The sequence below is a fragment of the Ochotona princeps genome, chromosome 13 (assembly GCF_030435755.1).
Source record: "Ochotona princeps isolate mOchPri1 chromosome 13, mOchPri1.hap1, whole genome shotgun sequence".
Lineage (NCBI taxonomy): Eukaryota > Metazoa > Chordata > Mammalia > Lagomorpha > Ochotonidae > Ochotona > Ochotona princeps.
In genome coordinates, this window is record NC_080844.1 from 20,619,525 (window position 1) to 20,644,581 (window position 25,057).

Below are 25,057 nucleotides of genomic sequence, written 5' to 3' on the forward strand. Positions count from 1 at the left end.
AATAAAATTAAAATGCTATTGGAAAACAAGTTAAAAGTATTGCCTCACTAAGTATGTACGTGATGTGGCATAACTACAAATTTACAAAAAACAATTTCGAAAGCTGACAGCATATGATATTTGATGTGAGAATCTGATGCTGATGTCCAAGGCCTAAGAATAACAATGTTGTTTTTCCAGAATGATAGTAGAGATGATTACTTCTGAATTGTTTGACATAAAATGAAAGTGTATTTTAAGGTCAAACAATGCTTTATTTTCAAAAAGTGATTAATTAATCTGGTAAAGTAAAAGAGCAAACAAAATCACAAAGAAAGAAATTTAAATATTGTGTCTTAAAAATACAGTTTATTACATACTTTGAGAGATACACTGCTGTTAGTCATCTCACATAAGCAGTCTTGAATGGTCACACAGGTCCCTAAACATAGGCCAACAGATACAGGTATGTGCGCTATGTTCTTTCTTGAGACTCAAGACAGTATGTCTAAAAAATTGGAGACGGTTTCATTGAGAAGCTAAAAGAAATCCAGTTTGTCATATTTTGTAGTTGGGATAAAGGATGCATTACTGTTTTTAAAATGGTTCTCTGTATTATTCCTTGTAATGATTTCTATATTTACAAAATTGTTCTAAAATCTTTCAACAAACCCCTTCTGGATTTCAAAGAAGCTGAGGTCTCAAGAGGTCTTAAAGAGTTCGCAAGTAGCTGGTCAACTATTCTTTCTAAGAACCAGACATGTTAATAGCCATACCCTGGTCTCTCTGTTAAGCAAGAAATAGGCTTTCTGGGCCCAGCATGATGGCTTCAGCAGCTAACATCTCTCCTTATTAGTGTAGGGCAGTCATGGACTCCAAAGTTCCAAGATTAAAAGCACATACTGTTTGCAATGCCACATATGCAGTACACTAGATTTGCAGTAAAGCAGGAAGAAGGAAACAAATTATAGTGTACCCATATGGTTGAATATTTAAAATGACACTTATAATGTTTTTCTTTAAATACCTAATTCCATAAAGGTATTCTGAATACAAAACAAAATGGGGGGGACTGTGAACCTTGGCCTAGAGGCTGCGGGCTGCTACCCAGGGCGGGGGCGGCCCAGCCAGGCCGGATCCGAGAACCAGGACTCAGCATGCCAAGACCACTGCTGAGAGGCAGTGAGGGACTCTCTGGCTATCCTTCAGGCCCAAGTGCTACCGCCTCCTTCCCGGAGCAACTCCAGTCCGAAAACAAAATCAGCCCAGGAATTGCACCTACAAACCGATTGTGGTGATGACCAGCTGGACTCAGAACGCCAGCCAAGATAAAACGGCGGACGGAACGGGTCAATCAACCATCCCGGATATATGTTGGCAGCGAAAACTGGGCGAATGAAGACTCTATGATGGACAGTGTCAACCAGTGAACTCTACAACGACCTCATCGAGCTGGGAGAGGCGAGACTAGCAGTGATTCATAACTAGAGAAATATTAAAACCACTAGGGGTTGATCACAGCTAAGTAGTCTCCCCAAGAAGCTGTTCAATCCATCTGGACAATGAGCAGCTGGACTATATGCTTGGCATCTGTTTGCAGGGGAAGAATCTTGATTGAATTTGAACTGTAACGATGCAACGGGGTGGGGGGGGTCCACCGTGGGGGAGGGGCATGGGGAGGGGTGGGGGCAACCCCAGAGTCTATGAAACTGTCACATAATGCAAAATAAAATTTAAAAAAATGGGAAGAAAAACTTCAAGATCTTAAAACAAAGCACACATGATCAAAAGAGCATGTGTATATGCAGTCATATTAAAAAGTAGGAAAATCTTGAGTGTATTTTTTAAAGCGCAAAGCTGTGACATGGTGTTTTCTCTGGTTTTACACAGTTATAGAAACTTGCTAATTACAAGTAATTACCATTTATAGAATGTGGTTACACTACAACAATAGAATGAATGCTTTAAAAGGTAAAGTATACAGAGGCAAAAGATGAAACAAACTTGGTTGATCCTGGGCCCTTTAAGTCTCGGATATCTGAACATTCTGGGAGCACTCTCTGGGAATCTTTTGCAGCAGCAATAAGCCCTGGCTTATGCCTGTCAATGAAAAATGTCACCCCCTAATTTACAGTGAAATTGTGCTTGCTTGATTGCTTAAGTGTAAAAAGATACTTCCCCAAGGACACGTCACTCACTCCTGAAGACCGAACCATGAAATAATAACTGAAGAAAAAAGTGCCTATGCAAACATAATTTATGCCCTAAGTGTGTAACTTTGTTTAATTTACTACTCATCTAGGACTCATGACCTTAAATAATTAGTTAGGCAGAAATTCTAGGAGCAATAGGCAAAGTAACTAACTATAGTTAACTATCTAGTACAATAAACAGGATAAATTTAGTTCTTAGAAAGCATTTAATTAATACCTATCAAACAGATGTTTGTAATTTTTGCAACATATCATTAAATCAAAGCATTCTTTAATTCTTTAACAAACTTGTGCTTATTTTTGTTTAAACAAACAAAAATATTTATTTATTAAATGCAGTAAACATTTTGAACATTTGTAGTAAAAAAATGGAAATTAAACTGAACTAAGTCAAATTATCAGAAAGTTGAAAATCCTAAAACTTAAGACAAGTTACCAAAAAATAGGGGTGGATATATAACGGATGCCTATCTAAGTCCAAAGACACAAACATTAAATAAGTTATAATATTGGAATAGGTGTTTGGACAATGAATATTTTGCTTCCAGAAATGCCTTCATGGTAAATTGTAATGAATAATTCAAGATCAAGGTACACTCAACTTCTAATCCAATTTCCTGAAAACGCACATATTGGGGGCAGCTGTTAATGGCTTAAGTACTTAAGTCCCTGCAACCAAGTGTCAGACCCAGAGGGAGTTCAGTACTGGCCTGCCCCAGCCCTGTTTGTTGCAGACAACTGTGGAGTGAAGAGCAAATGGAGGACCACTCAATCTGTATCTATCTCTTTGTTTTTCTGTCTTTTAGATAAAAACACAAAATAAAAATAAAAATTAATTTTTACTCATCTGCATACAAGGAACCTCTGGTGTTCCATTATGATAATTGTGAAGTCAAACATGTAACTGTTAATGCATTTGGGTTAAGAAATATTCACTAGTACAGATTTTAATAGTGAAATATTCTGTTTCCCAGTGTCCTTTAAAGCATAATTAGCATTTATGAAAGCTCATCTAGTAAGGACTGCTCATAAACAAAACTGAGTCACAGGAATGGCTAGAGATGCAATGTTCCTGTACACTTTAGTAAAACATGAACAATCTCTACCAAACATCTTGAACTTAACTGTATGCCATAAATAAATGCAAATATAATTTCAAAACAGAAGGTGCCACAATAAAATTATTGACTTTAAATTGATTGTCTGTAATCATTTTCAAGACGTTACCTGGCGGGAGGAGCTAGCTCAACTGGCTAATCCTCCACCTGTGGTACAGGCATCCCAGATGGACCCTAGTTTGTATCCTGGTTGTTCTACTTCCCAACCTGCTCCATGGTTGGCCTGGGAAAGCAGCAGAAGATGGCCCAAAGCCTTGGGACCCTGTACTCATGTGGGAGACCACGAGCTTAAGCTTCAAATCAGCTCAGTTCAGGCTGTTGTGACCATTTGGGGAGTGAATCAACAGATGGAAATTTGTCTTTCAAATGAAAATAAATGAATCTTAAGAAAACAAAAAGATTTTTCATAGGGGACTAATTAGGTACAAGAAACCATGAAGGATGAAAACAGGAACAAGACTGAGTAATTGAACTTATAAAAGTTCTTGGGAACAAAGAAGAAAATTATTTTCCAATCTTGAAAAATCTTTTGGAAATCAATTCTTTCTTTCCAAGAATTATCTACAATGGATATCTGCCAACGTGTCCTACAATGGAAAGTATAAATAAAACCATCCTGGATCTATTCTTTCCACTTCGTTACCAATCATCAATTCCTATTGCCTTTTCTTTTCATATTTCCAACAGTTTTCCTACCTCACTGGCCCAATGCTAACTTCACAGTGATTTATTCTTTTGAACATTCATCCTCTCTCCAAGCTCTCCCATATGACAACTTCATTTTCCTCATGTTATTTCTCTGCTTTGAAATCAGAAAAGAAAAACCTATCAACAGCTATTTCCCATACCAGTTACTTTTAATATCAATGAAAAAAACATATTAAAAAACTTATAGGGAACATGGTCAATACAGATTTTTCATGCCATAGTTTTAGTTATTTTTAATTCAGTCATCTTGGGAAGAGCACAAAAATGTGCATTTTCCAAAAAGTAGGTCACATGATCATCATCAGATGGTTCAAAGATTGTTTTTTGAGGAATATTGCTTTCTATTGTTTTTTTCTTTTTTTTCTGTACTTGTCTACTTTCGATTTTTTATTCTTCAATTTTGTTACCACTCTGGCACGTATATCCTTTGAAGATATATTGCAAATTCTCCAATATTTTACTTCCAAGTCTTCCTCTTCACACTTTTACTGTCCTGAGTTCACCCACCCTAAACAGAATGTATCAAGTTAAACAAAAGTTATTGCTTCAAGCAAACTGTCCGTTCCCCATCTCCATTAAGAAGCCATTCAATCTACTGTATCATTCTATCATCTTTAATCTCATGTTGTTGGTTTCTGACTTTCACGCATCAATTAGCTACCTACTTCTACGTGCCACCACTTATTTTTATACTTAAATGTCCTAACTTTTCCACTTGAATATGAATTTTTTGAAATCATGGGTTTTGCCTTACATTTATATATCTCCTTTGAAAAAAGTTCGTGACCTTGGAAAAGCTAAGATATACTTTCTAAATTGTCCATCTGCATGATTCCTGTGTTATGAAAATAAGATACAAACTGAGAGGGGGAAAAAGAGTCAGGTCAGGCTATTCTGCTTCAGATCCAGCTTCCCATAAATGTGCCTGGAAACTACAAGTTGATGGTCAAGGTGTTCTGAGTGACTGGGCCACCACCAACCCTGCAGGAGACCTCATGGAGTTCCTGACTCCTGGCTTCAGCATGGCCTAGTACTTCCTACTGCAGCCATTTATGGATGCAGGACTTCTCTCTCTCGCCCTATCTCTTTCCATTTCTGATGCTGTTTCAAATAATAACTAAATATATAAAAAGGGAGACAGATTTTTGATTAGAATCATAACATTAGTTCTTCTGAAAATTAGTATGCATGTGTATATGATAATATACAAAACCACAGTGCCTGATATATTCTGTTCTTACATGTGGCTCAATGTGCTTATTGATATTAGGTAGTTATTCTTAAAAATAATGCATTCATATTTCCTGCTTAATTATATAGTAAGTATTGTTCAGGTCTTTATATCTCATATATATTTTCCTATTCCACATAATTAGAATGAAGTATAATAGCATTAGACAAAATAAAATAAAAATCATCAAAAGATCCACAATGCCTCTGCTAATTCTTGTATTATTATAAAATAGATAATATCTAATTTCTGAATCAAAAGCTCTTACAATATATATTTTTACCACTTTAAAAATTGATATCTATATATATAGCCTATTTATATATATATATAATACATATATATTTCTTATAGCTCCTACAATAGATATACTTACCACTTTTAAATTGGAATACTTGATTCTGCTTTTTGTCTATGCATCTAAGATCCTATTATAACTTTGACTCATCAACTGTCTGTAAATCTACAATTTAGAGTTCTTTCAAAAATATATATTAGTGGCGCTATAAATTAGATCAAGTCAAAATAACATAAATTTGGCCATAAATAAATCATGACAAAGTGTGACTGCTTAACTATGTCATGATCTAGCACATAAATGACAAGTGTCAAAAAGTAAAGTGGGCAGAGCGAGAGATAATGCTATTTTTCTTTTTGGTGGGAAACCTTAGAGCACGGCATAAGATAACTTATTAGGCAAAGTCTCTTTTACAGGTAAACAAGTATTGCCAATTGTCTCCTGGCCCGTAACTCTCCCAAACCCACACGGTTTCTATACTACTCACTGCTAGATGGTCCATCTCAAATCTTATCCTGTGATGGAACCAAGAGCAATAAAAATTGAGTATTACATGTTTCCTTTAAAAAGAACAAATAGGCCAGATGTATTTGCCCCCCCCCCCAAGACAAGAGGTGCATTGAATCAATAAAGCAAAGTTTTAAAACTGAGGCTATTTTTAAAGGGAACCTTGGAGAAAACTTTAAGCCTCATCTGCAAAGTAATGAAGGAAGGATATTTTAAGGAGAGAACACTTCATGTAAGGAAATGAAATAACAGTTCTGGTGATTTACTATGTGTTGCAATATGGAAACTGATTTAAATCAGTGACCCAGAAGTCAACCTGAAGTGAGAGCTCCTTGAGACACTAGAAACTTAAGAAATTTCATTCATATTTTTATTCCTAAAATAGGACACTCTGTCATGTTTATTTTCATCTTGCAAGCATAATGCTGAAAACATTGTTTTGTTAATGGGAAGCCATTTTTTTCTTCTTACCCTAATCAGCCTGTATGCTCAGCTGCATAGGGTTGATCAAAATAATACATTTCATTGAGGGAAAAAAACACACTCAATTTACCATAACAAATAAATAAATAAATAAATAAACAAACAAACAAATAGTCATTACATTGACTCTTTATAAATTACTAGGAAACACTGCTGTCCCATACGAAAAGTGAGCCCCTAACCTTGATTATGTGACAACAGACTGTGATTGGCCACTGCTTGTACTCATAAGCAATAAGAATTGGTGACCTACGTTAAAATCCACTCCTCCCCTTCCTATAATTTAACAGATAAAATGTGCTTCATGCTGGTTGCATTTCTGTTACACGCATGATTTAATATATTTTAGTTCTTTTGTATATGTCTTTCTTAAAGCACTGAGTTTCCTGGGACAGCAGGCACATAGCTTTTCAGGAGTAATTTTGGAGTAATAATATTAATACAATGATTGCTGCTGTCCGAACTGAAATTTAACTTTGGAAAACTATTTGGGATCTAACGGATGATTTCTGTTTGAGTTCTACTTTATGTCTGGACAAAAGAGCTTTAAAAGTTTCAAAGATTCATTGCATTAATTAGAAAGGAGCTCCCAAGAAGAAAGAGAATTATACTTCCTGTCTTAAATCCAGGCACAGATTAAGATATAAGTAAATAGAACTACTTCATATATTCCCAGACTCTAAAAATACTTCAGTTTAATTGCTCATAGAAGCAATATAAAAAGTCTTCTACATGCAACTTAGGTTTTCCTTCGTGCAATATATGTGGAAATACACGTTAGTCACTGTCATGGTTCAACAAAGCAACAGTTAGGAAAATGGAAGAACATTGCCTCAATGCACTTGAATTCAGAAATGCACTAATAAAATTCCACAACACACTTCAAATTGCATTTTTAAGAGAAAGCATTGTACATATTACACATCTTTTCTTAAGTAATTGTGTGCTATGAGTTCAATGGAATAAACTTTTCAAAGAAATGAAATGTCACAATTTCAATTATATACATATGACAGAATATTTAAGAAGGACCATAAATTACATTTGGTCTTCAAGTTTTAAACAATAATGTTTTAGTGGAGCCACAACTGTGCCCATATCTTTAGCCACAAATTAAAGGCATTAATCCTACCTGGTTTTAGGACTGAATAATAACATACAACATGGTTAATACTATTACCAAAGCTATATGAGGAATGATTTTCTAAGTTAGTAAATCATGAGTGAAGAGTCATTAGCATTATTTGACACAGACCTTCTGTTTGAAACCAGCGAAGTTAAGAAAATGAAATCTATCACATGTTTTTACCCTAACGCAAAGCCAAACAATGAAATCAATAGCTTTGAGCAGTTCTTATCACCAGTGCAAGGTTTATCTTAATTGGTCTGTCATCTATTCCTGATTGAAAGTCTACTTATTGAATCAAAACACAGTGACACAACGGTAAAAAGCTACGGTTTTCTCCTTCCACATTTGAAGATAATTATAACTGCATCACAAAGCAAAAATTGTCACTTCAATTATAGAATTATGTAAATCAAACAAGCTATAAAGTTACAGGTTATTGTTGCTCTACTACATAAACAACAAAGAAATGAAGGTAACTTTGTGGCAGAAATACAAACATAGCTTTCCACAGAAGTTCTGACAACCAGAAACTCCTTGTAACTTCCGTGGGATCAATTAAATTGTATTCTGAAACCTCAGAGAGATAACATTCAGATAATAAGGTGGACATTAGTCAAAGAAAGCTCATATTTTGAAAAACACACTAAAATAGCAATGCGTTCAAAATTGTTTTCATACTTAACTAAAAAAATCCTATCAAGAATGGTGCTACTGATGTGGTACTGAGCTTGACATGGAAGATGGTCACATCTGGGGCCCAGTGCAGTAGCCTACCAGCTAAAGTCCTTGCCTTGCATGTACAGGGGTCCTCTGTAGGTGCCAGCTTGTGTCCTAGATACTCCACTTTCCTTTCAGCTCCCTGCTTGTGGCCTGAGAATGCAGTTGAGGACGGCCCAAAGTCTTGGAACTCTACATCCACATGGGAGACCAGGAGGAAGCTCCTGGCTCCTGGCTTCAGATTAGTTCAGACTGGAGGGTGAGCCACTTGTGGAGTGAATCAGCAAATGCAAGATTCTTCTGTCTGTGAATCTGACCTTCCTATTAAAAATTATATTTATATATAGATATATGATACATATATATCTTTAAAAAAATAACAAAAGATGGCCACATCTGAAGGTCCTAAGATTTTTACCTACTTCTTACTCCTGGTTTTAACTTTCTGATAGTGCAGATGTTAGGAAGCAGTGTTTATGGCTGAATTGATTGGGTTCTTGCCATCCTTGTGGAAGACAGGATTTAAATCTTGTCTCTGTACTTCAGTTTGACTCAGCCCCAACTACTGTAGAGATTTGAGAATTGAACCAGTGGGTTAAATATTTTGCTCTTTTTTCCTCCATAACTTGCTCTCTATAACTCAGACAAGTTAAAAATTAAAAGATCAGCATTAAGTACAAAGATTATACTAAAAAAAATAGTTCCATTTCTTTGCCTGGTTTATTTCATTTGTAATGTTGCCCTCTAGTTCTATCCATTGGAAGATGCAGTTAAACAACTACAAGCTTGTGAAAGCTAAATATAATTATCACACAGAATAAGGGAATACAGTTTTTCAGAGCAAGGACATACAGAAATTAGATAAGAGGAAACAAGATTCAGTTAGGAAGAAGTGATTCTCTTATGGAGTGCAGCCAGTGATAGCCAGCACCCATTGGCAGTGGGCAAAGGGAATGTGGCTGTGTCCACCACCCTCTGTCCTGAAGCTGGGGCCTGACAGCAATGGAATGTTAATTCCATCCTTAGGAAGCCCTCAGCCACCCACCCCCCATAACCTCCCCTCCCCCCTGCCACACCTGGGTGTTCAATCCTGCCCACCTGTGACTCTCACCTGGCATCTCAAAGGGGACAGTATTGCACTGTTGTATAACCACTCCCCTCGCAAGCCCCTTTAAAGGCTCATGAAGCAGGGGCTTGCTCTCTTTCTGCTCAGGTGCTCCCATTGCTCTGGCACCTCAGCTCTTGGCTGACAGGTCATTCCTCCAAGCAGGCCTCTGTGTGTCTGTATTCCTCTCCCTCTGTTTACTGCTTGGGTATGCTATTTCTGGTTTGTGTGCTGTCAGGAGTTCCAGGAGAGGTGAGGCCTAGCAGTAGTGTAATGTGGGCAGAGAAGCCAGGGAAAGGTGAATGTCTGCAGCTTTGTAAGTGTGTCCAGGTTATTCTTTGCATGTCTCTTAGGATAGCTTATATTGTTGGGGAAGCTGGGACATAGGACTTCAGCTTAATGGATGGACTTAAGGATAATGACCATTCGTTCCTCTTGGGGTTATGTTTGGCTGGATTATGGTTGGTTGGATTGCCGTATGGACTTGTGATTTGCTATTTCTAGTGTGCTGTTATCACCAAGCTAGGTTAATAAAGACTCCTTAACAAACCTTCGACATGTTTGGTGTGATCCTGCTTGCACCCCTAACAGAAAGATAGGGGTGCAAGATGAGAGCAAAAAGCAGATGATGCATTACAGATTTTTCTTTTTAGTACAGCATTTGATAACAATAAAAATAAATCAACTCCGGGGCTAGTGTTGGTATTTCACCTTAAGCATCTCTTTGCAATACCAGTATCCCATATCCCACAAGTCCCAGCAGCTCTGCTTCTAATTCTGAAAGGCAGAAAAGTATGACCTAACTGTTTAGGCCCCTGCACCCATTTGGGATACTGGAAGAAGTCCCTAGCTTTGAACCAGCTCAGTTCTGGCCACTGCAGCCATTAGAAGAGTGAATCAGCAGATAGAAGAGGAGACAGCCAGAAAGATCTTCCATCTTAACTGTGGCTTTCAAATAAAAATAAAAATAAAATAAAATTAAACAAAACTAATAAATCCCTGTCATCTATTGCAAACCTTACTAATCTAGCATAGAGGACTATTAAGATGCTTATAAAGATACAATGAATGCCATTTTGTTTGCTGTCCTGCAGCGATGGACTTGGTACAGGGAGCCTGAGATTAACACACTAATGACACGCGTAGACTACCGATTGATGATCAATAGCCGCCATTTATTAGTGGCATTAGACTTTTATAGACCGAAGGTCATATAGGATAAGGTATTGAGCTTATCTACAGAACGCATCAATTGTTTCTATACCCTTGTTTGGAACTCTTCTCTTTTGTATATCCCGCCAAGTGTTATCATTCACATGCTGTATGCTCAGTTGTTCTCATACAAATGATATCCAATCAGTCACACAAATGGCATCCATCCAGTTGTTCTCCTATCAGTAGTAATCCTGTGCTCGTTGACCTTCTAGGGTCACAATGTCCTTCTACACCATTTGAAAAATGAAATTATACATAGGGTGTGTTTGAAAGTAAAAGGATGAAATTATTTTCAATGATGAGGCATCACTCAGATAATTACATTGTTTCAAACTGAAGAACAGTTTGTTGAGTTAGCAGAATCTTCAGCTACAGAGAGTTATATAATTTCAAGGAACTCAGTGCTGCAAATTATAGCACTGACTAAACAAATAATCAAAAGTTCAAGAGTTGCTTAAGTTATTTGTTGTAACATACCATACTGCACATACCAGTAAGTAGGAATGATGTATTGAAAGTCATAGTTTCATCATTTGTATGAATAAAGAAGTAGTTACTTTTAGGGAGAAATTTTTGCTTCATATTTAGGTTATATATCCTGGTATTTCTCAGAAAAAGATCCTGTAATTTCATTGATGTATTCATAGTATATATAAATGCTTTGCTCTCCACTCTAAGAAAATGTGCAAGTACAAAATTTCACATATTTGAGGTAGTATCTTCTATTCATGAATCACTAAGTACACATATTTCAAAGGCATAAGCCATGTTTCACAGAGGGAGTAAGAACATACACAGATAATTATGATGCTTTAGCAATATTGTATACAATGTTTGGAAACAGCATATTGTGTTATTATTGCCTTGACATTTTCAGAGTAGGAAATCACTCCACATGTTGCCATCTATTAGCTGTTCAAATGAATAGGCAATCGTCCCTGCATATGAATGATCTTCTCATTCTCAACTGAGGACTTTTACTTTAGACGTATATATCCTATGAGAAAATCAGCATAAACAAAATTCTGCTAAAGCTCTGAATTTTACTTACTTTTTGAAGGAACTCTGAGATTGGCGAGGACCACTTCCAGAGAATCAGCTTGCACGCGAAGGACGTAACTTGCTCTTGTCTCATAATCCAAAGGGGCATTCACATAGATAACACCTGTGATGTTATTAATCCCGAACTTGTCTAGAATGGAGCACATGAATCCTTGTTATTTTTACCACTAGAAAGAGGGAACAGATTTCATTAAGATGCTCTGTGATTTCAAGCGCACTTATTTGTAAAACGGGTGAGGTATAACTGCTATACTTTTTGAAATTATGTTTTTCAGTTCTTAAAATTACCAATATCGATATTTCCCTAAATACTGTATCAGATTTATAGTGTTTGTGTTGTGTTTCATTTTGAATACATTTTGCTTTATTTTGCTTTCATGCTGGACATCAGGGCTGCTATGGTAAATTATACTTGGAGAGCATTACATAACATACCCATCACCAGAGAATCAGAAGAAGACTGAATATTTTCAGAAATTCTGATGGTCCCCTTTTGATATTTTCTCAAATATTCTTTGATGTTATTGGTCTAGTAAATGCTTGATAATTTAATGCACTTTACACTGTAGATTTAATGCTTTACTACAAATGCTTTAGAGAATAAATTGATAATTTAATGTTACCCTTTTTTTGGTTTCTTTAATATATATATATTTTATTAATATATATATTTTTATTAATTGCATTATGTGACACAGTTTCATAGGCTCTGGGGATCCCCCATAATGTTATCCTTTTAAACATGATTTTTATGTAAGTGCTTTATAACATCTTGCAGTAATATATTCTTTGATAATTTACTGATCTACATTTAACAGGAAAACATTATATATTCCTAAATGTTATTCTACCATATTTACTTCAGTCTCCAAATATGTTTCTGTAGCATTAACCACCACCTAAAATATCATACATTTTTTGTTAATATCTTTATTGTCCATATCCTGTCCTTTCACTGTTAGATTTAGTGAGCACGGGATCTGTTTTGCTCAATGTCCAATCTGTAGTGGCTGGAAGAGTACTTAGTACATAATAGATGCTCAAAATGTTTACCAGATATATTAATTTATTAATGAGTCTTCATTTAGAGAGAGAAGCAGTACCAAACAGATCACCTTTCCTATCTTCACAGAAAAGAGCAAACAGGTTTACAGAGACAGAGCTTCAGAACAGGATGGGACAGGATAGCTGTAATTCACTGATGGAAATCCAATTTAAAAGGGGATGGTTACCCGTTAGTTTTAACTGTTGAAAATTACAGTAGGAAAACATGACAAACAATGATCAAACTAAATTTGATTTAAACCTAAGATGTTGGTTTATAGTGAAAACACAGACTGAACATTTCCTCACCTTCCTCATTTCCTGCGACGATGGAGTACACGATGCTCTGATTGACAGCTGCAGCAGCAACCACCCCGACCACAGTCCCTCTGGCTGCAAGTTCACTTACTGGAGGAGGTCTGCATGTTTGAAAAAGACCATTCATTTATGTGTAAACTTCCGTTTGAAAGAGCAACTTTGTGTTCATAGAAAACTGACAGAAGACAAAGATATCTCCCATATGCCTCTTCCCCCTCTTCATACATGCAGCTTCTTCTTTTATCATCATACCTTTCAACAGCACATTTTTTCACAATTGATGACCCTACAATGGCCTGTCAAAAACCCTCCAGTTTTATGGTTTACCTTAGGTTTTAGACACTAACATTTATATTCTACGGATTTGAGCAAATTATAAAATGATACATTTCTATTATTATAGTATCACACAGAGTATTTTTGCTTTCCTAAAATTCCTCTGTGTTCCCTTTTCCAACCTAACTCCAGGAAACCACTGATGTTTTCACAAAAATTTCTTGCTCTTAGCAATAGGCATGAGATCCTGAAGTCTTATAATCACTTGGAAGTTTGCTGTTTCATTTGGGTCCTGCAAATTATTGCACTGTGAAAAAAATATCACTTTATTTCTGTAAATACAGACACAGCTTTCTTTCATGTTAAGACAAGCATGAATATAGCTGTAACGAACATCTGTGCGTGAGTATTTTGAACTAACTTTGAACTAAATATCAAAGAGCAAGTTGGCTGGATCCTATGGCTTAGATTTGTTAGAAAGTACCAAACTGTTTCCCAGGTTGTGGTGATAGTTTGCATTCCCAGCAGCAATGACTGACAGTTTTTGCTCTACAGTCTGGTCATACTGTGGTGTGGTAAATAGCAAATGAGTTACGTAACTTATTTTAATTATGTTGTCAACATTATTTCAAAGTCTGTTGTACATTTATAGCACTGGTTTTTGCAAATAGGCTGTCAGAATTATACCTTTACACGTTAATATCAATGAAATTTTTTACTTACATCATCCATCTGTAACTGATTTTCAAATTATTTAACAGAACCCAATGTGATGATGCATTTGGCAATCCTCCCGCTTCAAGTACAAGGATCCTATATAGGTATTGGTTCGTCTCCTGGCTGCTCTGTTTCCTATTCAGCTCCCTGCTTGTGACCTGGGAAATCTGCGGAGAAAGTCCCAGGGCCTTGGGACTCTGCACCCTCGTGGGAGAAATGGAAGAAACTCCTGGCTCCTGGCTTCAGATTGGCTCAGCTGTAAACCAGTGGATTCAAGATCTTTCTATCTCTCTTTTTAAATCTGCCTTTCCAATGAAAACAGGTAATCTTTTAAAAAATTATTAGAGAGTCTTAATAATATCTTTGAATCTTTTTTCTAGCTGAATTATTGCAGGAATTATTGTAGGAAATGAATTAATACATTTGATTTGATTAGAACTCAATTCTCGGAGTCACAGTGGATGCATGATCACTGCAACACAATTCTCAATGTAATATGATGTTAATAAAGAAGGAACAGATGCCATGTAGTTCAAGACACAATTCTAACAAGAGAATGATCATCTTTCCTCCCTTCCTACCTTTTCTGCCACTTCCGTTCTTCCTCCTACCCTCCCTGCTTTTTCCCTTCCTCTCTCCTTTCCTCCCTCATTCTCTCCTTTCCTCCCTCATTCTCTCCTTTCTTGTAGATGTTCTAGTAATTAATAGTGTTCAATATATTCACTGCCTGCCGAACAAATATTTCTGTTTTAGAAAACGTTCAAGACATACTACAGGGAAGTGATAATGAAAACTGCCTGGTAAAAACAAACGAAAACAGAAAAGAAGATCAATGGAACGAAATAGAAACACAGAAGTGAGCCCAACAAACGACCAGAGGAAAATGTTGATCTCTTCCCCAAATGCTGTTGGAACTGTTGAATATCACTTGCAGCAGTAAGAAACAAGGCCACCACTTGTCAGTTTATACAAAATTCTATACAATTTACTCTAAATGGATGAAGGACCTAATTCTGCACCCAAAACTCATCAAACTGTTAGAGTAAAACATATAGCTGTACAACATATAGATGCGGACAAAGACTTTTTAAAAAAGGAGCCAAAAGCATAGGTTGTCAAAACCAAAAGAAATAAAAAGAACTACATCAAACTAAGAAGCTTTTTCACAGCAAAGGAAATGATCAACAAAGCAAAGAGACAATCAGTAGAATTGGGAAAAAAAATTTTTGCACACTACAGAACCGATAGGGGACTAATATCCAGAATTTACAAAGAACTTCAGAAACTCAACAACAGCAAAAGAAACTATCCTGTTAAGAGGGAAATGAGCAGGCATTATTCAAAAGTATAAATTCAAACGGATAATAAACAAAAGAAAAAAAAGTTTAAGCTCCCTAGCAATTAGGGAAATGTAAATAAAAATGAAATTTAGGTTCTACCTAACTTTAGTGAGATTGACCTGCATTCAGAAATTAACTAACAACAACTGCAGGTAAGGATATAGAGAAAAAGGAACCCTTTGCCACTACTGGTGGAAATGTAGACTAGTGCAACCACTATGGAAGTCAACAAGGAGAGGGCTCAGACAAGTGAAACCTGGTGTACCATATGACCCAAGCTATTTCACTCCTGGAAATAAAGTCAAATGAAGTGAAATCTGTCTATGAGAAAGCAACCTGAAACCCTGCATACATAACAACACAATCCACAACAGCAAATACATGGGAACAACACAGATGCCTGTTGAAAGACGAGTGGATAAGAAGCTGTGCTGTATCCACTCCATGGAATACTACACTGCCATAAAAAAGAATGAAATCCTACCATTTGCAACAAAATGGTCCTAAATGGAGAACATTATGCTCAGTGAAATAAGCCAGTCCCAAAAGGACATACATCATATGTTCTGTTTGATATACGACAGCCTTCATTCAAAGTACTAATGAACTATACAGGCAATCAAGTATAAACACATAGTCTCATAAATGAATTGTATAATGCAAATTAGCATATGAGGAAGTGAAGATTCACTGAAGTATGCTTCTCTATTCCTGAATAAAAGGAGAACTCACAATGAAACAGATAACTGTATCTTGATAACAGTATGATACTAGATTTTCAATCTTTCACTACAGCTACAGTACTATGATATACTTAAACAGCAGAACTTAAACATGTAACCATTAATAAACAACTCTACTATTTTGATAATATGGGGAAAATGGGAAGGTAGTAGAGGGAGGGGGAGGTAGAAATCCATACACCTACAAAACTGTATTGTGGAAAGCAGTAATCAGAATACTAATAACTGCACCAAAATTTAAAAATAAATAAAAATATGTATATCTAAAAGAGTTACAGAGAAACAGAAAGATCAACCATCAATAGGTTCATTAACTAGATGGCCACTACTGCCAAACTGGAGTTCACAGCCAAGGACATGAGACAGACATTTCCTCTAGGTGTCCCAATATATGGTAGAGGCCCCAGTTCTTGGGTCACGTTCCACTGTCTTTCTCAGCAGCAAGCTGGATATGAACTGAAACAAGAACCAGTGCCCACGAGGGATTCTGGAGACATATGCAGTTACGTTATCACTTTAGCACCATGCCAGTCCCATGTAACTTCTTTGTAAAGAATATTTGATCAATTTTAATTTTAAAAAGCAGAAATTTATTTATTTTCTTTCCTTTCCTGCATTTTTTTCTGCCTTCTTTTGACAAAAACCAAATGCTGCACTGGAGAATGGCATCTCCTCCGTGTTCAGTCTAAGTGGGTCAGGGTGACTTAATGCCCATCCTACAAAGATGGATACAGTATCTATACTTGTCCAAATGAAAGTAATGTATCCTTGCTTAGTGTTCATGTGGGGTGTACTGCTAAAATAAATCCAATAAAATTATTATCCAGGAGTTCAAAAAGTTTTTTGACAATATAAATGGAATAAATATTTAAACCACATTCTTAACACTAAAATTCTACATGAAGCTACACATAAAGTGAAGATTATTTCAGCTCTTAAAATTAATTTTGATTTTCCATTAATTTGTAAAATTTGTTGATTAGAAATGTATAAAATTGCCAGCTTATACAAAAATTAACAAAAGGAAGCATATGAAAGTCATACCAGTTACATATAATAAGTTTCAAAAGCAATTCAGTTTGTGGTAGTAATTACTTAAATATCTATTCTGCAACTATATGAAATAAATAAAATGGCAGGACTAAATAACTGTTGTTTCCTAAAAATTATAACATAAATAGACTGCAACTATTTTATCTCTAGCTTTAATGATATAAAATAGCATCTTATGTCAAATATTAGATATTTTGTATGTGTTTGTGCTATCTTGATTGCTTATTCAAGATGGATATAAAACTGAAAAAAGTGGCAGGCATAATTTAACAATTTCTGCAAAGATAACAAAGCATTTCAAGTTCTGTTTGTCAGTAAATGTTTGAAACAAATGCAGTCCTAACCAAAATATGTACTCATTAACCTTTGTCTTAATTATTCCAGCACACTTCTTTCTACTACAACCAAAATATACTATAAAAATGCAGTTTTATTCTGGCTAGAATTAATGAGCCTCTGTGGCAATGAGCATTCGATTGTAAAATCCCAATTACTTTCTATTTATTGCTAAGAATGACCAATTTTATTATTGTTTTATGCCCTAAGAAATATCAATTACATGACTGGATCAAAGTACATATGTTTCTTAAAGTCATATATACTTGGAACACAAAATGGAGAAGTTGGTGGTAATCAGAACCCATAAAATTGGATAAACAAAGGTTAACAGCCAAATTTAATACAGCGGTTTAGATATAACTTAATAGAATAAAAGAAGAGTTGAACAACATATAAAACTATTAATTAAGAGTATGACTTTCCAATTGAAAAAAATTCACAATAAATTTGGCAATTACTTGAAGTTTATTTTGTAAAGTATCAAGTGACAAGGGGTATGTGCTATGGCACAATTAATCACGCCAGCAGCTGCAATATCAGATCCCATATCGGTGCTAGCTCAAAGGTCAGCTGTACCTTTTCCAATCCAGTTCCCTGCTAATACCCCTGGGAGAGCAGCCAGAGAAGACACAAATACTTGTCCCCTCAACCCATCCAGGAGACCAGGGCTAAACCACTTGCTCCTGGCTTTGTTCTGGCCCAGCCCTGGCCTTTGCAGCCATTTGGGGAATGAAGAGTGTCTCCAAACATGCCCCACGCTGCATTTCACATAAAATAAATCTTTCCAAAAAAGTATCCAGAATTCAGAATTGATTACTGAGCCAGAAGTTGAGAACATTTGGAACAGACAAATGCATTTCCTAAAGTATTCTCTGGGTTTACGAGTCTCTTGGATATACAGTGGTTTACCATTTCCTTTCCTTCTTGAATAGAATGAAAATCTGTCCTGAATCTGAGGAGCAACGAAGTATGGCCAATTAGACTATGTACCAGAATGTTCAGGTAAAAAAAAAATTTCCTTCACTAAAAATTAACATTTTACCAATGTATCCATTTATAATAAATAATGCACCACTAGTCTTCTTCAAATTTAATCAGTGAACATTTGATTTATATTGATTCCTTATTTGGTCACTGCAAGACAAGAATTCTCTTATTCAAAGCTAGATTTACTACTGATGTAATTCATGAAAAACGGTTTAAAAAGTAAAAGGAATATTTGAAGCAGACAGTCTCGGGAGTAAATCATTTAGATTAATTGACAGAGTTAATAGTCTTGCTATCAATCACATTCCTGCTCCCCAGACAATGATGGTTAGGACCATATTATAGAACATAGCCATCTCTTTTTAAAAAGTTTAAAGATTTAATTTATTTAAAAGAGTGTTAGCGAGATCTTCCATTTGCTGTTCCACTCCCCGAATGGCCTGAACTGTACATGTCACTCCAGGCCACAAACAGGAGACCAGAACTCAGAGTATACCCATGGGAGGTCGGGACTCAACCAACTACAGGAGACATCACCTGCTGCCTCTAAGGGTGTCTGTCAGCAGAAAGTTGAAATCAGAAGTGGAGACAGGATTGAATTATAGTTAAAGGCTTGGTGGGGGGGAGGTCTTTTATATAAAGAGCTCATCAAATAAAAGGACTATATTGCAGCAGAAAAACACATACGTACACAGTAATCAAAAGAAAATGATGGGAGCTCATCATGCTTAGTAAAATCAGCCAATCCCCAAAAGACAAATTTCCCTGATCTGTAGCTACTGTTAATAGAGTGTAAGGAAATGTCATCTACATGAACAACATTGGCATTTTTAAAAAAGATTTATTTATTTTTATTACAAAGTCAGATATTCAGAAAGGAAGAAAGAGAGGAAATCTTCTGTCCAAGGATTCACTCCCTAAGTAACTGCAAAGGCCTGAACCGAGGTGATCCGAAGCCAGGAGCAAAGAGCCTCTTCTGGGTCTCCCATGTGGGTACAGGGTCCAAAGGCTTTGAGCCATCCTCCACTGCTTTTCCAGGTCACAAGCAGGAAGCTGGATGAGATGTGGGGCTGCCAGGATTAGAAGCGGCGCCCATATGGGACCCTGGTGCGTTCAAAGTGAGGACTTTAACTGCTAGGCTACTGCACTGGGCCCAACAAAGCCCCAACCTTTGGGGCCATCTCAGGAATAAAGCAGAGGATAAAAAGTCTCATTTTCTTTTTCTCTTCTGTTTTTTTTTTCAGGTGAATATAATAAATCTTTCAAATATAAAATTAAAAATGGATAAAAAGATATACAAATAAATGATGTATGAAAAACAGATAGACACAATTTATTTAATATTACTACTATCATAGAATGTCATAGTAAAATTATAGTCAGTGGAAGCAAAATACAATCAAAATGAGCCATCACTTCAGACCTTTCCAACAAACCCACTTGGTACAGCTTGCATCTGAGTGTTCTCTGTGACACTGGCCTCTGACACTGGCAATGCTACAGCCTTGGATGCAGTCAGAGAAGTGTACAAACTTCTTCCTACTTACCACTTCTGCCACCTGCAGTGTGGTAGGAGTCCTCTCTTAAAACTGGTTAGTAATGAACTTGCCTCAAACTGGCCTAAAGATCCATGCAGCCCTCTCTCCCCTGACTGCCAGCAGCCATACCTTTTTACTCTGTGTATAAATATGATTTTTTTTTCAGAAAGTCTTGTAGGTTGGAATCTCAAAACATGTATTTTTATTTTCAGAATTATTTTTTTCCTCAGTAATATTCTCTCAAGATCTCCCCATATTTTTTTCTTGACTTGACATCTCATATTTTATTAGTGAGTGGTATCACACTGCATGGATGTGTCACAATCAGCTGCATTTAGAAGGAAGGAAATTGTTTGAAATAAGGCCAAACCTGTTAAGAATAAACCTTTGCAGGTAAAATATGTACTAGTTAAATGATTCATAATTTATATGTAAAATCTAATTTTCTGTATCAATATATAAATTCAGATAACTGTATAAATTTTCCAATCATCTAATCAAATACAGATTATAAAAATCTCATTCAATTAAATTCAAGTGAACATGACTGATCTATCCAAATAATAACTACATAAAAATAGCAATTTTCATTGGCCAAATGTTAGACCTCGTTTTAACAACGTAAGTGCAGAAGAAACAATTATTCTACAATTTAAAATTTACATTTATGGCAGAGTTCAGGAAGGAACAATAAAAGTAATGCTGCATTGTTACATAAAATTCCTAATTATATTAAATGCCATGCAGTTATAGATATAAAAGTGCTTGTAAATAGATGCTATAAAATTTCACTGGGATTCATTCTGGCCCCAGCTTTAATTTTCTACTGAAACACTAATTTATTCCGAAATGTTTGAATTCAATGTATTTGCAAATCAGTACCAATTCAGGAACTGTTTTTAAATTTATTAACGAGGGAACTATTTCAACTTCATTACTATGACAGAATTTAATTTTTTTAAAAAGTGGGGGGAAAATAAACACCAAGTGGACCTCCTATTATTGAACCCAGAAGTAGTGAAATAAGGATGATCTAATTTAGGCAAGCAGCAGTTTTAACCACTGTACCACATACCAGCCTTTTTAGTTAATATCATTAAGTGCCAAAATAAGGTTTGTATTCATCCAAAAACAACTATTAGTGGTTGAAATGACTTTAGTATAGGTTAGGGTTGAAAATTTTAAAAAGGAATAAAAGGATTTCTTACAAGTATTAATAGTTATTGAACACATATTTGGGAATGTAATCCATTGGACAATGCAGCTACAAATCCAGAGTTAAGAAATGGAGCCCACATTTCAGATTACATCTTTCAGGTAAACTAAACTACTGCCTCAACAATTAAGTGAAATATGACAATTACAGTAATATCAAAACCCCATATTAGAAGTTTACTAGCACTCATGGTACATAGTACTTGCATATTTCATATTCCTGAACATCTACAAACTCTGAGTAGAAATGAAAAGGCTAGACATAATGATTATTGACAAGGATGATTATTTAAGACAATTTGGCCATAGGTAGTTATTTAAGTATTGTTTACATAATTATGACAGATGCATGCCCATGTGGACCTCTGATTAGGATGGACAGGGTCAGGTATGGAGGAAGGTTGGTGGGACAGATGTTTCTGCTTTGTTGTCTGCAGGAGAGAAGTGGGTGGTGGGTTGCTCCTTGGTCAAACTGCATTAGCATGCCACAGTGGGATCCTTCATCTGATGGCACCTTAGCTTTGACAGTGACCATTGGGTAAGTGGAGACTCTGGTGAATTATATCTTCAAGTAGACCTTAGGAGGATTTCTTCAACCTTGGAGCAATGAAACCCGCAGCATCTCAGAACTACTGAAATCATTTAAGCAGTACCCTTGGAACATGCTCCACATGAGGGACCCTGGGATGATACTGGGTGGCCGTCCCCCATCCCCAGGTACTGACGCAGTTGGGCTGCTAGGAGCAACCCTCTCCCCTTCTCTGCCCCATCCCCAGGTACAGGAAGAAAAAAAGATTGGAAACAATTGTCTTATCCACTTTCTCCCATTCCTCAACCCTCCATACCCTAATCAGCGGTTCACATGGGTTAGTATTCTTCTCAACCGCGTAGACACCATCAAAAATGAAATATATTTTCTTTTTCTTTTTTTAGAAAACAATGAAAAGAACACAGGGAAGTGTGTTCCAAGGGTGTTGCTTGAGTGATTTTAATAGTTCTGAAAAACTGTTGGTTTCATTGCTCTAGGGTTGAAAAAATCTTTCCAAGATTTATCGGTTGACATAGTCCACCTTAGTGTATCTCCGGACCTTGCAAAAACTTGACCAGGAAAATTGTCCAATCTGTTCTGCTTTCAACCCACTGACAAGGCTGCTGATGTCCCCTGCTGGCCCAGATAACTGTCATGTTCTCTATGTGCATCTGGGTGGGCTATCTACTGCTCAGGTATCAGCAACTGAGGTAGCCCAGTCCCAACACATGCAATCCAAGATTGGACCACATAAATTGTGATTTTTTTTTCCTGTGGTTGGGGTCTGAGCTAGTGTTCCAGTAGGGGGAGTCCCCCAAGGAACCTCATCTTGGGTGACCTCAGATTTGACTCTTGTGTGTGCCAGCCAGTGCAGTGTCAGATGTAGTCTGTCACCTGCACCAGCCAATACACATACAGGTCTGATCATTTCTGCCCCAATCCCAAACCTCACATGAACCCACAGATGTTGCAGCCCAGCCCAGAAAGCACTCCACAGACCTGGTCTTCATGAAAAATAGCAGGTGCTACAGCCTAGGCAGAGAGACTCCCAATAGCTCCCTAGGCCTCCTCCCAGCCCCAGCGTTTGCACATGCCAACCCCTACAATAGCCCAGCCCAGTCTAGCCCAGGACCCATCTGGCTCTCATAAGCTTCCATGGATGCTGTGCTTAGCACAACCCACCTCACCCCACCAGACCCAGTCCACACACATGCCAGCAGTTGCTGCTGCATTGTCCAGCCTGGCCTGCCCCAGCCGTGGTTCTCCTGCTCACCAGTGGTAGGTATAGCCTAGCAGGGGGATGTTCCCAGCTCCAGATCTTGCACCTGCCAGAGCATACTGTGGTCAAACCTGACATGACTCTCACCCATTCCTGGCACTTGCCAGTTGGTGGAGCAACCCAACACAGCTGACTCACACCTATCCTGGCTCTCATGCATGCCTGAGGGTGTGACAGCATAGGTAGTTGCTTATATACTTAAAAAAATCTCAGAAAAAAAATAATGTTTTAATTCGTTTACCTACATGAACTATTTTTTTACTTTGTAAATGAATTTGTAGTTTGGGATTTTTCTAAGGATATAATAAACCTTTGAAACAAATCAATCTCTTATTACTTTCTGTTGATTCAAACTAGATCCTACGGTGCTACAAATCAAATATAAAAATGAAAAAAAAAATGCTGCTAAACATTGAAATACACTAGTGAAGCCATATAAATAACATCAAAAATGAAAAGCATACTAAGAATATCTGATACGAATGTCAACAGTTGAAAACAGCATCTCACAAGCAGAAATGCAAGAACAGGCATGGAACCCTGCCGGGATGTTTGTAAAGACACACATTTTATTCACAGGTGTTCTTCATATTCCAGAAAGACTGAACATTTACAAGGATTTGCCAAGGGAGGAGGACTTGCAGTCAAACTGAATCCTTCACAGATGAAATCCTCATTATTTGAGGCAATGAGAGTACTGCATTTTCATTTATATTTTTGTTAATGGAGTTCTCATCACATTATTTCATTTTCAGAATCCTGTTTTGAATGGTACATATCTGACAGTAACACAATTCTGCATTCCTTATTTTGTGCAATTGTATGATATAACCTTTTCCTATTACCATAAAAAAACTTTTGAGTGTAAAATTTTGGTTTCAATATTTGGACAGTGGCACAGAACTATGTTTGAAAAATTTCCCAGGAATTGAACACAGTACTAGAAGTAAATGCAGCAGCTCTCTGTTAAATGACCTAATACATATTGGTGATTAAAACATTGCCATTATTGTGAGTTCAAAGACAACATTTTGGAAGCCACACCTCCCTATCCTATGTAATGCTTTCTGCCCACCTGTGAGTCAAATGATGCTCACCCAGCCTTTCCTGGAATCTGAGGAGGGCGCTGTTGCCCCTTGAAGCCCATGCTGGGGAGGGGGCTAGCACTCTCTTGCTCTTGTTCTAGTGCCACTTGCTTCACTCTTGCTTTTACCCTTTTGTATCCACTTGTTCTTTGTCTTCCTGTGGATGGACTCTCCCTTACCTTTCACTTTCTGGCTCACTCTCCCTGAACATGGCCCATGTACATCTATATTCCTCATCCTCTGAATACATTTTATCACTTGTTTAAGCTGTGTTCGTGCCAGTGGTTAAAATGCTTTTAAAGTAAAGGGCAAGAACCTAGAAGACTAAATCACATGAAGCAGAGGCATACATGTGAAGTGGCTTTTACCAACAGCATTCTCACTGCCTATACACCCCATTTTCAATTTGAGAACATCACAGACCACCATTCAGTCAAATTTTCTAAAAGCAGAGTATTATGGACCCTGTGCAATTGCCTAGTGGCTAAATCCTTGCATTGCATGTCCAGTATTCCCTGTCTGTATTGTTCATATCCCAGCTGCTCCACTTCTGATCCAGTCCCTGTTTATGGCCTGGAAAAGCAGTAGAGGATGGTCCAAAGCTTTAGGACCCTGAACCCACTTGGGAGACCCAGAAGAAGTTCCTGGCTTCGGATTAGCTCAGATCTGCCGTTGCAGCTGCATGGAGAGTGAACCAGCGGACAGAAGTTCCTTCTCTCTGTCTCTCCTTCGCTCTATAAATCTAACGTTCCAATAAAAACAAAATCAGTCTTGAGAAAAAACGCAGAATACTGTGTGTCACATAAAAAAGAAGTGTTGTCCACAAGTT

General features: G+C 36.9%; 1 protein-coding gene across 1 annotated transcript in view; it reads right to left on the reverse strand.

Annotated features, from left to right (window-relative positions):
• The window catches only part of PCDH15 (protocadherin related 15), a 548,396-nt gene that overhangs the window by 86,470 nt on the left and 436,869 nt on the right, over positions 1-25,057 (reverse strand). Inside the window, exons 23-24 of the mRNA XM_058671280.1 lie at positions 13,119-13,228; positions 11,755-11,895 (exon numbers count right to left, since the gene is read on the reverse strand). Coding sequence (XP_058527263.1) covers positions 11,755-11,895; positions 13,119-13,228 — 251 coding nt within the window. The remainder of the gene's footprint in view (positions 1-11,754; positions 11,896-13,118; positions 13,229-25,057) is intronic.